This window comes from Arachis hypogaea, chromosome 4 (genome assembly GCF_003086295.3).
Source record: "Arachis hypogaea cultivar Tifrunner chromosome 4, arahy.Tifrunner.gnm2.J5K5, whole genome shotgun sequence".
Lineage (NCBI taxonomy): Eukaryota > Viridiplantae > Streptophyta > Magnoliopsida > Fabales > Fabaceae > Arachis > Arachis hypogaea.
The window spans coordinates 125,898,027-125,914,108 of record NC_092039.1 but is presented as its reverse complement, the minus strand read 5'-3'; the positions used below and the strand labels follow the sequence as shown (position 1 = coordinate 125,914,108).

General features: G+C 31.0%; 1 protein-coding gene across 6 annotated transcripts; it reads right to left on the bottom strand.

Annotated features, from left to right (window-relative positions):
- Nucleotides 1–973: 973 nt before the first annotated feature.
- LOC112798012 (putative disease resistance protein At4g10780) lies at nt 974–15,160 on the bottom strand. Of its 6 annotated transcripts, none has more exons than XM_072233962.1 (5): nt 14,961–15,160; nt 11,708–11,886; nt 9,245–9,506; nt 8,963–9,070; nt 974–3,865 (listed from the first exon to the last, which is right to left on the bottom strand). In XM_072233962.1, the coding sequence occupies exons 3-5, from the start codon at nt 9,459–9,461 to the stop codon at nt 1,113–1,115; spliced, it is 3,078 nt and encodes a 1,025-aa protein (XP_072090063.1). In that variant the 5' UTR covers nt 9,462–9,506; nt 11,708–11,886; nt 14,961–15,160; the 3' UTR covers nt 974–1,112. The 6 variants fall into 6 exon arrangements, with proteins under 6 accessions (XP_072090063.1, XP_072090062.1, XP_072090065.1 ...); XM_072233961.1 differs by having other exon boundaries at nt 11,730–11,886; nt 14,961–15,133; XM_072233964.1 differs by having other exon boundaries at nt 11,730–12,348; nt 14,961–15,129.
- Between the last annotated feature and the right edge of the window lie 922 nt (nt 15,161–16,082).

Genomic DNA, 16,082 nt, shown 5'->3' with positions numbered 1-16,082 from the left:
TTTCCTGCTGTTCGATTTAATTTGTTTGAATCTCGTGTCTTCGTATTTTGTTCTCTCCTATACTCATGATCTTGACTTTCATAATTTGTGTAGAAATTTTACAATTCAATAATTTTCTATGGAATTTAAAAGCACGAGTATCATATGTGTCAAAAAGACATTGCTACTATTATTGATATGGTTTTCATATATGATGAATAAAATTATCAAATCGGCCAAATCGGGTACCAGAAATATTTTGGTGCTCACAAAAATAATCTTAAAGGATGTCAATGATAAAATAATTTTTAAAATATTTTAAAATTTGACAAAAATAATTGGACATCAATTATTTCAATTTCTGTTAATGAAAAACACCAAATTGACTTATAAAATAGATGATATGGCATTAAATTCATTTCTCTAGTATTAGCCAATTAGCTTTTTTAACTCATATTTTCTCACCTCACAGCCACACATACAGTCCTCTCCCTTCCCCAAAACTCAACCCTAAAATGACTCTAAACTCAAATCACCATCACCATTTTGAATGATAATATATATATGATTAAACTAGTTTTATTAAATATGCAGGTTCTTAGAAATTGTTTCAGACCTCTTCACTATCGTTTCTTTGATTATTATTGAGTATAAAATAAGAGGTCATCACTTATGTCCTAATTTGGCAACTTTAAAATCAATTATAATTTAACTAATTATCTTAATTAGATTGCGTTAACTAACATATTAAGGCAAAATAAAGCATTTAAAATATCTTATCATTTAATTAGATACATTTGTTTTTACGTTAACTATTTAAGTTTTGTGTAAAAGATATTTATTTTTATCGATAGAATAATATATAATTAAAATATATTAGTATCAGTATCAAGGAAATTAAATTATTATCATCACTGTTTTTAACAAGCATACGCTGTATCTTGTGTTTTTATTATTTTATTTTTAGGAGGATAACCAATAATAGAGGTCATAATTATTGTTAGAGAATAAACGTGCAATAAATTAGTTGGTAGTATGTAAATGAATATATAATCATGACATGAAACCTGTGAAGATAGAAAATAAAAGGTGAAGAGGTGTGAAATTACACTCATAAAAAGTAATGTGCAAGATCATGTAACTGATGACGAGACTTCAAATGGAAAGCGACTTTCTAACTTGGGACAGTCACGGATCTGTAATTTCGGGAATGATTGAGAGATTATAATTCCTTTGCACAGAGTCTCTAACATTGGCAAGTCAGAGAAGTAGAGTGAGGTTAAGTTGGGGAGTGTAATGGGGGAAGCAGCATCATTACTATTAGCACCACTGCTGCTCGCTGCAAATATTTCTCTCAATGATTCACAACTCTCTACAATTAATGTCTGCAGGTTTTGAAGTTGGGGCAATAACCCTGCTGTTACCAACGTTTCTATCCCATCGCAATCACGGATCTCCAAGTGCCTGAGTTGAGAGAAGACGGCATTTGATTTGAGAGATTGTGCTGTTGTATCAGTAGCACCAACATCTTCTTTACAAATGACTGTTAAGCTCTCCAAACCGTAAAGCTGCAAGGATTGAAGGTTTTTGAGATTACTGCAAAAGGAACAATTACCAAATGAACAAAACACGCTCTTCATTTGTGTGCATGTCCCAATTACAATGTTCTTCAAAGAAGGAGGAGCATTATTTGACAGAGCATCGCATAAGCTTTCCCATCGTGCATTATAATGAATGTAGAGATTGGTAAGATCATTTGGCAGCAAATGAGGGGATTCTTTGCCATATAATAAATGTACAATTCGCTGGTGGTCACCACTTGGACCAATATGATCATAAGATTCAATAATCTCATCGTTATACTCGATACTATCCAAATAGAGAAGATAAGATTTGGGTACAGAACCGTTGCATATACCTGTCACAAAATTGTTATAGCTTTTGCAGTCATAAAAGCCGACCACAAAATATTCAAGAGTGGTCAGCCCTTGTACATCCTCTATTTCCAAATTTGACAGAGTTGCGTCGAAGAGATCCAGATATTGCAAATTGGTCAGACCACGCAGCACGCTCCCTGTTTCCAACCTCAACTTACCATTGAATGATAGATCAAGCCATCTCAAGTTTGTCAGCATTTCCAAGCCTAGAACTACCTCAACTGCAGTGTATGAAATTACCAACGTTGACAATTTTTGAAGCCTTTCCAATGGAGGCACCTTTGCCAGAGCTTTACATTCATGAAGCATTAGAGAAACAAGACAAGTCAAGTCCGACAGGGAATCCGGCAGAGAGGTTAAACTGTCATTTTGAGATAGGTCAAGTATTGCTAGAGATTTCATGTGTGTGAAGAAGCATTCTGGGATGCTACTGATGCAATTATTACTCAGAATCAAGGTGGATAATCTTGGACACTTGGGTGATATACCCGCTGGGATTTCTTCTATCTCATTTTTATCCAAAGAAACTAACTCCAAATCAGCACTCCATTCCTGCACGTGAGGTATTCCTCTCAATTTTTTACCACATCTAACTATCAACCTCTGAGATTCTTTCAATATATGACATGCAATCTTTCTCATTGAATCCTGCATTTTTACCCTCCAAAAGTGAGGGAAAAATAATAATAACGAATGGTCTTGAAGTTCATTGAATATGGTATGGCTTTCATCCAAAATTTCATCCAAGCTCCTCCTTCCATTTATGGCTCCACTGTCAACCAGCTTCATTATCATTTTATCATCCTTCTCTAAGCCAGAGTATAATGCACAATGCAAGAAGCTATTTTGCATGGATTTATGTGTTAAGTTATCATAGCTAGCTTTTAATACTTGAAATACCTCTTCTTCCATCTCTCCCCCCATCTCCCCTCTCTCAAGTTTATTCAACGCATGTCTCCACTGACGAATGCTATCAACGCCTTTCATGGTTCTAGCCATTACACTGATTGCAAGCGGTAAACCCCCGCATTCCCTTGCAATAATCCCTGCAATCTCCAATATCTTAGGAGGTAAGGTAGCAGGTGTTTTGTGACGTTCACCAAGTCTTAAAAGAAATAACTCCAGACCTTCCTTGTTAGAGAGAGGATGCATTGTTATTATATTAAGTGTGGGGCAATCCATCTGTCGAAGCAAATGTTTCAACCGACTTGTTGTAATCAATTTAGAGCCATTGATTCTACCAAGAGGGATTCCCACCTTTTGCAGATCAATGAATTTCCAAACATCATCCAAAATAAGCACCCATTTTCCTTTCTCTGATAATGCGGATGACAAATGTGCAGCTCTTGTTCTCTCATTTCCACCAAGCTTTACACCAATTGCTTCAGCGATGTCTTCTTGAAGCTTTGAAATGGTATAATCGCGGGACACGGTGACCCAAATGACGTGGCTAAAGGTTCCTTTCCTTATGATTTGGGTTTCCATATAAGTTGCAAGACATGTTTTACCCACCCCTCCCATTCCATGTATCCCAATCATCAATACTTTCTCGTCTCCAACAAGCTCCCACATCTTCTTAACATTTTTCTCAAAATATTCACCAACAAATTCATTTGACAACACCACAGGCTTTTCCTTCTTAAGCTTGCTCGCTTCTTCGGTTAATTGCGGTATTTGAAGTCTTAGATAGTGTGCAACGTTTTCATTAAAATTATGAGCTGCTCCCATCACAAGATTCAAGCAATCAACAACTCTGTTTCTCAATTGTTGCAGTTTATTCAACCAATCATCAACTCGTTTCTTGCTCTGCTTGCCCTCAGACTTGAGCCACTCTAACTCTCCCTTAATGCCGTCTTCTTCATGGATTAGATCAGGCCGCAATTCATTCAACTTTTTAATCTCATCACTTACAAAACCGTCATTGATGCTTGGGGCCACTACTGCAAACCCTATTAAAACATAAACAAATTTCAAACGCACATTAAGAATTTATAAAATATCAACTAATTCATCGTGAAATTTGTATAAAAATAAAACATAAGTCTATTCACCCATATTAAACTTACTTAGAATTACATCATTTATTGATTCTAACTTTTATATTCTACTAAATTTAATTTACCAATCAAATTATGATGAGATTAAGATTAAACTATATCTCTCTATAATTATTGTGCTAAGTTTAATTTATCAATCAAAACTTCTCAATAAAATTTCACTCTATTTATATTCACTTTCTAAATCTAGATTTATACACACCATTTCCCTTTCTTCTTTATGCTTTAGAATTTAACTCGAACTTTTTTATACAGGGTGATAACTATAACTAGAATTTAACTTTTATAAAGGGGTCAATTATCTTTTCATAAATAAGGAGTTAGTTATTCTCTATGACATATTTAATTATTATTAGAGGAATTACATTGAGTTAGAAAAACCCAATGATTTAACTATGATAAAACTATTTCAAAAAATTACAAGAATTTTTGAAAACTTTAAATTTTACATACAATTTATTCTGTTTTTCTAATTCTCCAAATTTTTTAATCCATTCAGTCAAAGAATAAAAAATAAAATTTGAAAACAAAGGATAAAAAAAAAGACGTGGTATAATCTTATGGAGAATTAGATATTTTGGTTCAAGCATTAAATCTCTATTATATAATTCTACAAATAATTAATATTTCTTTTTGTCTTTATTTTTTCTGCAATAATTAATTTAGGGTAATATATATCCAAGGTAAGAAAGTTGAACATAGTCATTCATTTTTCACCTTTCATATGAAGTCACGAGAACGAGAAATTAGACGGGAGGGGGGATCGGGTGGTTTGGGAAATGAAAAAAAAAGGTAAATAACAGTATTAAGCCAACTTGAATCAGAATTTATGTGATTAAACTAAATGAAAAAATGAGATATGAATCAACCAAAAGCATATCTCTATATAATTCGAATCAAACTTATTGGAATTAAAAAGTTTAGTAATTCAAATTAATCCTATTCGAATTAGTGAAAAAATTTGTAGTGTGAATAGTTCGAATCAACCCTGTTCGAACTAGTAAAGGAGTTTGTAGTGTGAATAGTTCGAATCAATTGTAATGTGAAGTTCGAACCAAAACGATTCAAATTATTGATGGGGAGTTCGAATCTATCTGATTCGAATTATGTGTATGTAATTTGAATTAAGCCAATTCGAATAATAATAATAATAATAATAGTAATAATGTTTAAGCATATTTTATTATATTAGGTTAGATAAAAATTAAACTATTTAAATAAATAATTCGGTGTTTAGAAGTCAAGCATTAAAATAACTTTATCATATTATAAATTCATAATTATGTAAGTATGTGAAGGATTTATTTTTTATATCACGTTTTTAAATTAAATGGCTTTCAATATTATTAGATTATCCTATTTTTAAATCGGTCAATTCATTTTATATTTATATATTGTAATTATTTATTTTGTAATGAGTACAACTAAAATTTTAATAACAATTATTAAATTAAACATTGTTATGATAAGTACTATAAAAATTTTTAATGTATTCGTTACTAACCTATCATATAATAAAAACTTTTAAACTTTATAAAATGCAATTTTTTTCATAGACTCGTATTATCGAACTAATTGAATTCGATTTAGCATTGGCTCCATATAGATATAATGGTTGGTATATTAAAATAATTGTATAGATTAGATTTATGCTATGAAATTTACGTTCAAATGATATTTATAATTTTTTTTATACTTTTTGTAGTATATTTTTTTATACTTTCTTATACTTTTAAGATTTAGAATTTAGTTTTTAGTATTTAAAATTAGTGAAATATTTGTCAAAAATATTTAAAAAAATTATATAATATAAAAAAATATACTACAAATGTATAAAAAAATTAAAAATATCAGTTGAACGTGAATTCCATAGCATAAATCTAATCCATGCACCCTTGGTCAAAAATTCAATCCATCATAACTTCTTGTTCCGAGTTCCAATCGTTGTACTGTTTACGGTCACGCGATCACCGCGTCGAGCTCTACGATTCTATCGGATCAATTTCTATGATAAGTCACTCTAACACTCCAACCTCTCTATCCCTCCAATTTTTGAAAATTAGTAAGAATTCATGTTAAAAATTTGTGATTTTGGTTCTCTAGGTTCAAGTTTAGCTTGAGGAACTTGTGGGCCTTTGCTTAATCAAGATATATTTAAGGTGAGGGTATTCAAATTCTGCCAATTTCCATTTATATGAGTTTGGGCATTGAATTTGGGCGTGATACATGTGAATTAGGCTTGTATATGTGTATGTTGAAGATAATTGAGTACAATGGAGGCTTGGTGAAAGATTGGCGCTAAAGCTTTATTGAATTTGGACTTGTGGGGGCTGTGTGTGTGACCTTGGTGAGTTGCCTCGGGAAATACGTAGAAAGGCAGCCAAGGTATGATTTAGGTTTCACGCGTTTAATATATACGGTTGTGTGAAAATTTAGGCTAAAACATTATAGGATAGGTTGAAATGGTACAATGTAGCCAATGGTTAGCTTTCTGATGTTGTTGGATGAATTAATGCTTGAGCTTGTGTTGAAATTATGAACATGAGATGTTGATATTGTTGAATATATGTTCTTGGAATTACTAATGAAGGGTTGATAATGATATTAATATATGTTAATGGAATTTGGTGATTATGGCTTGTTGAATTAGTTAAAGGTGATTTATGAGTGATTATTAATGAATGGAGGAAATGAGTTAATGAATGTTAAAATGGAAGCTTATGGTTGGAAAGGGTGGATTTATGATTAATGTATGAGTTTGATGATGTATTGGTGTGAGTATTAATGTATTTAGGGGTTAGTATTAATGAAATGAGGCTTGAGATGTTATGAATATGCAGGTTTATGGGTAAGGAATATGAATTTGGTGAAAATGAGGTTTAGGCATTATTTGGTAAAAAGTGAATTTTGGTGAATTTTAGAAGTCCACAACTTACTCCTCAAATTTTGGATGGAATTGTGGTTTGTTTCAAATGAAAGATGGTTTTATAAGCTTTTGAATGATATCAATTTTGTGAAAAACGAAATTTTGTAGAGAAAGTTATGGACGACAGAAGTTTGGTGTATAAAATTGTGTTATATAGGTGCTAAAAACTGGTTGTAGCAGCTTTTTGGGCATTCTGCCAATTTTTGGAAAACGTCAATCCACGCGTACGCGTGGCATGACATTTTAACGACGCACGCGCGAGTAGCCATGCGTGCGCGTGAGAAGCCAATGCGCATGATCACGCGTACGCATGACTCACGCGTACGCGTGACGTGCTGTTCGCACCACGCGTGCGCGTGGCCCACGGGCACGCGTGGCCACTGCTTACTGCAAAACTAGATTTTGGGTGTTTTAAACCAGATTTTCACTTCTAAACCTCCATTTTCATCCTTTTAAACATAAGGTATAGTACTAAGTACAGTAACTAGTTGAAGTTAGGAAAGGGGTTGTAACTCAAACCCACTTGCTCTGCATGGGTGTTTCAGTCCACGGTTAGCTACCAGGACGTGTCGAGTTAGCTATTTAACTGACAGATGATATTATCAGCCGTAGGACAGGCATGCATCATATGCATATTGTTTGGATTGCTTACTTGTACATTAATTGGGATTGCCCAAGTGATTATAATATGCTATTTGTAATATTTGCTATATGTATTTCTTGCAGCCTACCTGTGTTTGCTATTGTCTGTTTGTTTGTCTTTGCAATTTCACTAGAGATGGAGGAAGGGAGGGAAGGAAGAGAGATTTAGGGTATTAGTCAAGGTTTAATTGGATTTAAGGAATTTGTTAAGTTTAGAAAGCCTTAGAAAACTATCCTGATTCATGGTTTCTGTTTTAGTTACTTAAGTTTTACAATCTGAGTGTCAGCGTTCTAGGATTGTCTCTGGCATTCCCAAGACCTTATATATTATATGCGTGACACCTTCACCATGTTGAGAACCTCTCACCCTATACTGTATTGTTGTTTTTCAGATACAGATCGGAAGGCTCCTCGGTAGGCATCTGGATTTCTGAAGCGAAGTGATTTCTGGGTTTCTTTTGCTGTTTAGTTTATGTATATGTGTACTTAGCGTTCTCTCCGAATAACTTGTTTATTTTGTTCCTCTTAGAGGTTTGAGAAGAGTTAGGATTTTCATTTATCTATTTTGGATTTTTGGAATGTGTATATATGTATATAAATATTCTCCGGCCAGCCTTGGTTTCGCAAGCTGAGTTAGGAGTTTGTTATTTTGTATTATTGACCTTCTGTTCCTGTATATATTTACTTTTGAGCTTTAATTTTCTTCTCACACAAGTATCCACAATTCCTGAGCGTTGTGTTTTAAATTTTACAATTTGATTCACCTATTTTTTAAAGCTCCTAGTATACTATCTCTTTTCATTAATATCATTTTTTTATATATATTTTATTTTTAGAGGTCGTAATACCTTACCACCTCAACTTTATGACTTAAGCATAAGACTCTGTGTGGTAGGATGTTACAATAAATGACTTTTGTATTTGGTAAACTATGTATGTATTATTTGATCTAAAATTTTGTAGGAATATTTAGATAACTATTTAAAATGTATGTAAAAAATTAGATAAAAATTCGATTTCTATAATTTTTTAAAAGTATTATTTGTTATTGATAAAAAATAAAAAAAAAAAAACTAGTTAGCTTAAAATTATATTCTTAAGGGTAAAATTATCTTAATTTTTTAATTATATTTTAAAAATAATTATATTAAAATTCAATTTGTAAAACACTTTTTTAAAATATTTAAATATTTTTATCGCATTTTCAATATTTTAAAGACATTTGTATTGTCTTAAAAAATGAGGATTATTTTTTACGCGTTTCAAAAATCCCATACGATTTTGGTCGTTTATCCTACACACTTTTGAGATCTAGAAAAGAAATGATATCATTTATTAGATTTCTGAAATTACGGTGGAAGAAACAGAAATATGGTTATCCAACGCAATGATGAATTGATAGGAGCAAAAGGGGTGCTTACCTTCCGGCAGCAAGTAGTTGGTGGGTTCACTGATGACATTAACTGGATGCTGCGTTAAACCTCCAGAAATGGCATCAACCATTTCATGATCATGATCTTCACCATCCCCTTAATCAGTACAAACATGAGGCAGGAAAAGATCCAGTCAACACATTAGTTGGGTAAAAAACAAAACTAAAGCAATGACCCATATATACATAACTATTTGTAGATCTGAAATAATCATTAATGTTTCTCCGCTTTTCAATCTATATTTTTGGAACTATTAATTTACTGTATTACCTTCCATTGGATTTGCGGTTTGTGGTTGTGGATGATTATCATGAAGTGAAGCTGAGCATGGAGAGATACCTTTCCCTGGGATCCGATCGACATGGGCTTTAATTCTAGTTACACTTATATGTTTACTAAACTGATCTCCACACCGCTTGCACTTCCACGTACCATCTGCCTGTTCTGTAACTTCATTCCAGTAACGATCTTCCTTCGGCCTACCCATTACTACTCTTGCTTTCTTCTATTTCAACCAACTCTATTTAACTCACTAACAACAACAAAGTAAGTAAGATTGATAAGTTATCTACAGCTAAGTTCATTCCTGCCAAGAAGGTGGCCCTACATGAGATGGAATAAAGGGAATTTACCGACAACATTATTATCTTCGCAATAATAATGATCTGTCATGCACTTATAAAATGACAAACACCAAGACTTGCAAATTAAAGTACACTCCTTATTCAATTGAGCTATTATATTATATTATGAATTCTTTTTATTTTAAATGAAATTAATGTTTCAAGCTATTACTACAAATTAAAATTCAGACGGGTAAAATATATAACTACTATTTAATATATAATTGACAGCTCTAATAAAAGAATTAAAATACACTCTTTTTTTTGTTTATTATAAATATTATTAACAATGATTCTATGACTGATTTCAAAGCTACTAAATAGATAAAAATTATTATATACGGAATTACGAACTCATACAAATCACAAACTAATGTGTATATATGTAAAAGTTCATAATTGTGAGTGGATTTATTTTTTATATTAAAAAATATCAAATAATCAACATTTTTTATTAATATTAGTATATTTTAAGATTAATATTTTATTTTTATACTACTAAAATTTAATATTTATTATTTAGCGTTAGATAAAAATAATAAATTTTGGTGTACATTATTTCCACATTAATGTTAAAGTAATTCTATTATTATGATAAATAGGAAGTATAGGAAGTCAATACATGTGCCGTACAATGTATACAATGGGGTTAATTTTAAATTAAAATTAAATTATGGGTAATTAATTAATTAAATTAAAATTAAAATAATATCAGATGTTTATTATCCCTAGTATTTGGATAGTTATTCTGGATAGTATGGGTGTATTGTGTTTAAAAAATTAGTAGTATTTTATCATGGATGTTCAAACCTGTACAGATAGCGGATGGTTACTTCTTGTATGGTGTATTGTGTTTGATAAATTAGTAGTATTTTACCATGGATGTTCGAACCTGTACGATAGCAAATGATTACTTCTTGTATTAGGCCAAAAATTTAACCCATTGTACTCCATTGGCTCCCTAGCGGGATTCATAAATAAATAGTGTCGCCTCCTATTTCGGATACGACATACATCGATACTCGTCTGATATGCATGTTTTCTGTATCCAACTGTGTCTTAATAAAAAATAAAAAATTCTTTTTCAAACACGCTTGAACACATCTAAATATCATCACGTATCAGCATCTTCAGTCTTATTTTTAATATGTATTCTTGAAATGAGTTTAGAAATAGTATATATTATTAATTATTATAACAAAATATATTTTAAATATTTTATATAATTAAAAAATAATTTATATTTTAATATAATAAAATGTTTAAATATTATTTTAATTTATCTAAAAACTACTCTATATTTTATATATATGTTGTATCCGCATATTTTATAAAAAATTTAAATTCACACACATGTCTCTCGTATCGTATCGTGTCTTATATTTATGTTAGTATCATGCATGATAAATTGTTACTAGAATCTGCTCCTAATAATAATTCATCGTATATAAGGATTTCCGTATGTCAAGAGGCTCATATATGAAAATTTAGTTACTTTATAAAATCATGAAATAACTAAGTTCTCTTAGGACAAAAGTTGTAATTAATGGCTTGCATGGTTCTACGACCCTATATATGCAAGAAGTAAGGCTCCGTTTGGTTGATGTATTTGATAAGACATTACACAGAAACACAGACAGTAAAGACATGGACATAAAATATTTGTGTCTATGTATTGTGTTTGGCAAAAATAAGAAACAAGACACATATATTTAAAAAAGACTGAATTATCCTTCATTCAACCACAAATTTTACCACCATTACAATACACCTATTATCCCAAACAATGCATGCCATCACCATTAAATTTTTATTTCTTCTAATAATTTTTTATTTCTTCTAATACCATCTTAAATTATCATTTAAATATTAAATATATAATTATTCTTGAAAAAAAAAATAGAAAATTAAAGTTCAGAATTTATCAAAGATTAATCAAAATTTAAATAAATAAAAAAATTAAATGTACAAATTTTCTTTTGAAAAAAATAGAAAAGTAAATTTAGTTGTAGAATCTAAAAGAGAAAGAGAAAAAAAAAGATTTGAGAAGATAAGAAGACAAATTTTAAAAACTCAATAAGGGTAAAAGAGTAAAAAATTAGTGTCTCACAAGTTGTGTCTCAGTGTCTCACCAAATTGGAGGTACACAAATTTAGTGTCTCCGTGTCCATCCGTGTCCTCCCATGTCCTTCGAAAATCTGTGTCTCACCAAACCAAACAGCAGACATGTGTCACCGTGTACCACTGTGTCTATGTCTCAGTGTCTATGTCTCAGTAACCAAACGCTACCTAATAGCCAGTTAACCATAGCCATATCAGTAGAGCAAATACACGTTGGATTTATATTTTCAGGAACATATACATAACATACATTTTAAACGTCCCTAGCTAGCTAGTTAGTTAGATAAAATCATTAATCAATAACATACATATATAAGCCAATATATATAATGCGTTTCTTTTTATTTCCATAAACATTACATACAAAAACTTGCATCAATTTCTATTTGAAATTGCTGAAACACTGAAATAACACATCATTGACAATAAGATACCAAACTTATTCATTAATTAATCATAATAATAAAGGCTAGTCTCTTTAATTCCCTCCATCGAACCCTATTATTATTAAGGTTACTATTTAATGCATTGAAAAAACTTTAACAATTGGCTTAATTAGCTTCTCGCGTCGGAGCTTAATTATTGTGTGGTGGCGAGCATCTACGCGTGTAGGGGTCCTTGCATGGCGGCCTGGCCGGAGAACAAGCAGGTTTGTTAGGATTCGAAGGATCACATCCAAATCCAATATTGTACCTACCTTTATTAACAACGTTTCTCCCACTCACACTTGCATATAATACATACTTAGCATATCATATATATTATCATAAGCATTTTTTTATTTTCACATCAAATAAAAACATATTAATTAATTAATTTATTTAAAAATTCAAGATATTAGATAACTATATATATAGAAGTAATTATACATCTAATAGAAACTCTTACGTTGATTGTGTGCTAGTATTCGAGCAGCTAGAGTTGAGGAAGGAAGGAAGATTAGGGAAGCCAAAAGCAAAAATGCAACGAAAATGGGCTTCATCATCTTATGATTATTAGGAATATAATATATAGAAAAGTTTTGGTTTTGCATAGAGCCACACAATAATCATGTATTTATAGTCACAAAGGTTTGAAGAGTCAAGTAAGAGGCCTACCAAATTAAAAGAAAGGAAATCTTTAATTTGCAAAGCCTAACTGTTAGGATTGGAATTCACAACACAAAATTCAGATTTAGTGTAGCAAGACTTAGAAAAATAAAAGAAGGTATGAGATAGAGAATTGATTATTATGAATGCGATTACAGCAGTAGCACTCTCTTTCTTCGAGTCCAGGGAATAGACTCCACCTCTAACAAACTGATAACTGATTCTCTGCCTTCACTCTATTTCTCCCACTTCTCCTATATCCTATTGCGTCGTAACTAACTCTTCTACATTCCTAGTGTACCCCTAGTGTACTCCTAGTGTATTTTCACCCTCATTTTCTCATATGGTAGTCCTTAGCCCAAACAGGGGCCTTCCTCTCTCTTTCACTTTTAATTGGGCCTTTTTCTATTACTCCTTCATTTGAGACTTCAGAACCTTCACTTGGATTGGGTTGTGGAATTGGGTCTGGATCCGGGTCAGTGCTTGCAACACTAACACGACGAAAATAGAAAAAGATTTCAAGCTAAGGGTTGGGAAAATAAATAATGTCCCTAAGAAACTATAGGGGTAGCCACATGCGTCCTATTCAAATTGTTGTATCTTTGATTAAATTATTAAGTGGTAAATTGACTTGACTAAAGAGATACTTTAGTAGTTTAGTTAATTTATTTACTTTTTAACGTAAATTGACTTGACTAAAGGAATATTAATTGAGTGATCATAATAATAACTAATAGAATATTGTAAAATTATTTTTACTCTTTTTCTTTTTAAGCTTACAGTTTAAAATTAAAATTTAAAATTTAAAAATTGAGTTTGCAATTTAAAATAAAAATAAAAATAATTTAAAGAATTGACAAAAAAAAATTTAATTTCTTAGTTTAACTCTCGTCCTTATTAGTTATTTAGGAACGAATAGAGGAAATTATTAATTCCTTCCAAATGAAATTTTAATCCCAAATTGTTAGATAAAATCATTAATTAAGAATATTTGATTTGTCCTGTATGTGTTGGCTTGCGATTGAATGATATTATTTGAAGAATTTTCTTAGCTGCTTCTTATGTCATTTTTCTACCTGTGGAATTTGAGCATCTTACCAAAAACATGTCAATTTCTAAATAATTTTAAAGATATTGCTACTGTTGCCGACAACAAATTCTTATATACTAATCACAAATTTTTTTTCCACTCCATAATTGAAGTTTCTTTTCCTAGTGATGATGATTGAATGGTTGTGATTCTTCTCCATATTTTCATACTTTATAATAATGATTATTCCTTATATACTAATGACTGTAATGTTCAATGAAACTATAACTTTTTTTACGTACTTTTTTAAATCTTATTTTATATTTATACCTTGTAGAATTTGAAGGTATGATTATGGGTATCAACATATCTTAGGGGGGCAAACGGTCAATTTTGATTATAAAAATATCAGGACTATTAAACCATAGTGATTATTATTGTGGTACTTAAAACGTAATGTTTAATTTAGTAGTAGCTATATAAGCTTGTAAGTTGTAACTAATGTAAAAGAAGTTTTTGGGCAATGAAGAAGAAGATGAGATTAACCATAACAGTGAAATCCATTTTCTTCAGGATTTGACACTAAATGATTATTGAACTTGTTAAGGCATCCCTTTCTTTCACAATACCACAGCTCCAAATTAAACTAGCTAGCTAGTAAATGAACATTTTAACCATACCATGGATATTTATAGATGATGATTAACTATTAATAATATTAAAACTTAAAACCGTAGAATTTGTATATGAATAATTTTAGAGGAATGATAGGCCAGTAACTTCTGTGATTTGTAGCCATCAATGATGATTTAATGGTGTGAGATTGGTGTGAAATTTCATCCAATGACTCACTTTTCTTTGCTGTTTACATGCTGGCCGGATTTTAATAAAATTGCTGACTCTCTAGACTTTTCCATAATTTTATATCTAAAGTTAATAAGTCCATATAATTCTTAAAACTTCCTAGTATGTTAGATAAAATATTAAAATCATTAATCAAGAATATCCATCAGACCATCACTATATGTATTATGCTTTAATTTGGGTAGAAGAGAAATTAAGAGAAATAAAATTTGCGGTTACTTAAAGAGTAGAGAGTAGTTAAAGAGCCTGGTCTTATGTACCTTTGACTTCTAGTAGTTCACGAGCTGCTAGAGTTGAAGAGGGTAGGAAGGGCATGGAAGCCAAAAGTAATTAAATATGCAATAAAAATGACCTTCATGCTGATTATATTAATGGAAACTACTTTAATATATATGTTGTCGCTTATCTTATTTCTCTTTCTTTTTGCATGATTATATATCCAACGCTGTTGTGTATTTATATGGAGGGTAGGGAGGAGATTCAGTTATACATGTAGATGTTGAAGTCTAAAGAGCAATGCTAGGGTCAGTAATTTTTGTGATTGTTAGTCATTAACTAACCATTAATGATGATTTGATGGTGTGAGATTGGTGTGAGATTTTATCCAATTGCTCACCTTCTTTTACTGATTACATGCTAACCAAAATTCAATAAAAGTGCTGGTCTCCTAAACTTTTGCATAAAAGTAATATCTAAATTAGAAGACTTGGTCAGTGACATGGTGACTGCCCAATAATGATGACATGCACTTTAAATATGTACCGTTAAATGAAACTTTAATCCCAATTTGTTGGATAAAATCATTAATTGAGGATAGTGTAGGCCTTGAACTATATTAATTATTTGAATACTTTTCCTCTTCTCTCGTCATTTTTCTACTTGTAGAATTTGAGCACCTTAATACAAACAAGTCACACTACTCGCACAGAATTTTATTATGTTAAAGGTGCGACAGAGTATAACACAACACGACACTATAAATAGAAATTGAATGAAATATTTTTTTAATCGTATATTATTTTATATTTATACCTTGTGGAATTTGAAGGTATGATAGAAATATGTTACGACAAAGTGGTCAAATTTGATGGGAAAATATAGCAGGACCACTATCAAAACATAGACTCGTATGTATATATAGAAGACTTGACAAAGTACAGCGACATTTATATTAAAAAGAATATCAACAAATAACAAGGAATATATGCTATTTTTAGTGATTCATATATAAAAAGAGAGAAGAATTATTCATATATATAAAATGCCAAAGGCGAAGACTTGCAAAGAAGACCACTACTTATTATTATTTACTTTAGCTATATTATATTATGAATTCTTTTTAATTTAAATGAAATTGATGTTTCAGCTCTTGTGCTAAGAAA

What these genes read in the sequence shown, in the direction of transcription:
- LOC112798012 (XM_072233962.1), bottom strand. Translation starts at nt 9,461, where the DNA reads ATGGGTAGGCCGAAGGAAGATCGTTACTGGAATGAAGTTACAGAACAG. An exon ending in AACCGCAAATCCAATGGAAG is followed by an intron (nt 9,071 to 9,244) that starts GTAATACAGTAA and finishes GTACTGATTAAG; the next exon opens with GGGATGGTGAAGATCATGAT. An exon ending in CAACTACTTGCTGCCGGAAG is followed by an intron (nt 3,866 to 8,962) that starts GTAAGCACCCCT and finishes ATGTTTTAATAG; the next exon opens with GGTTTGCAGTAGTGGCCCCA.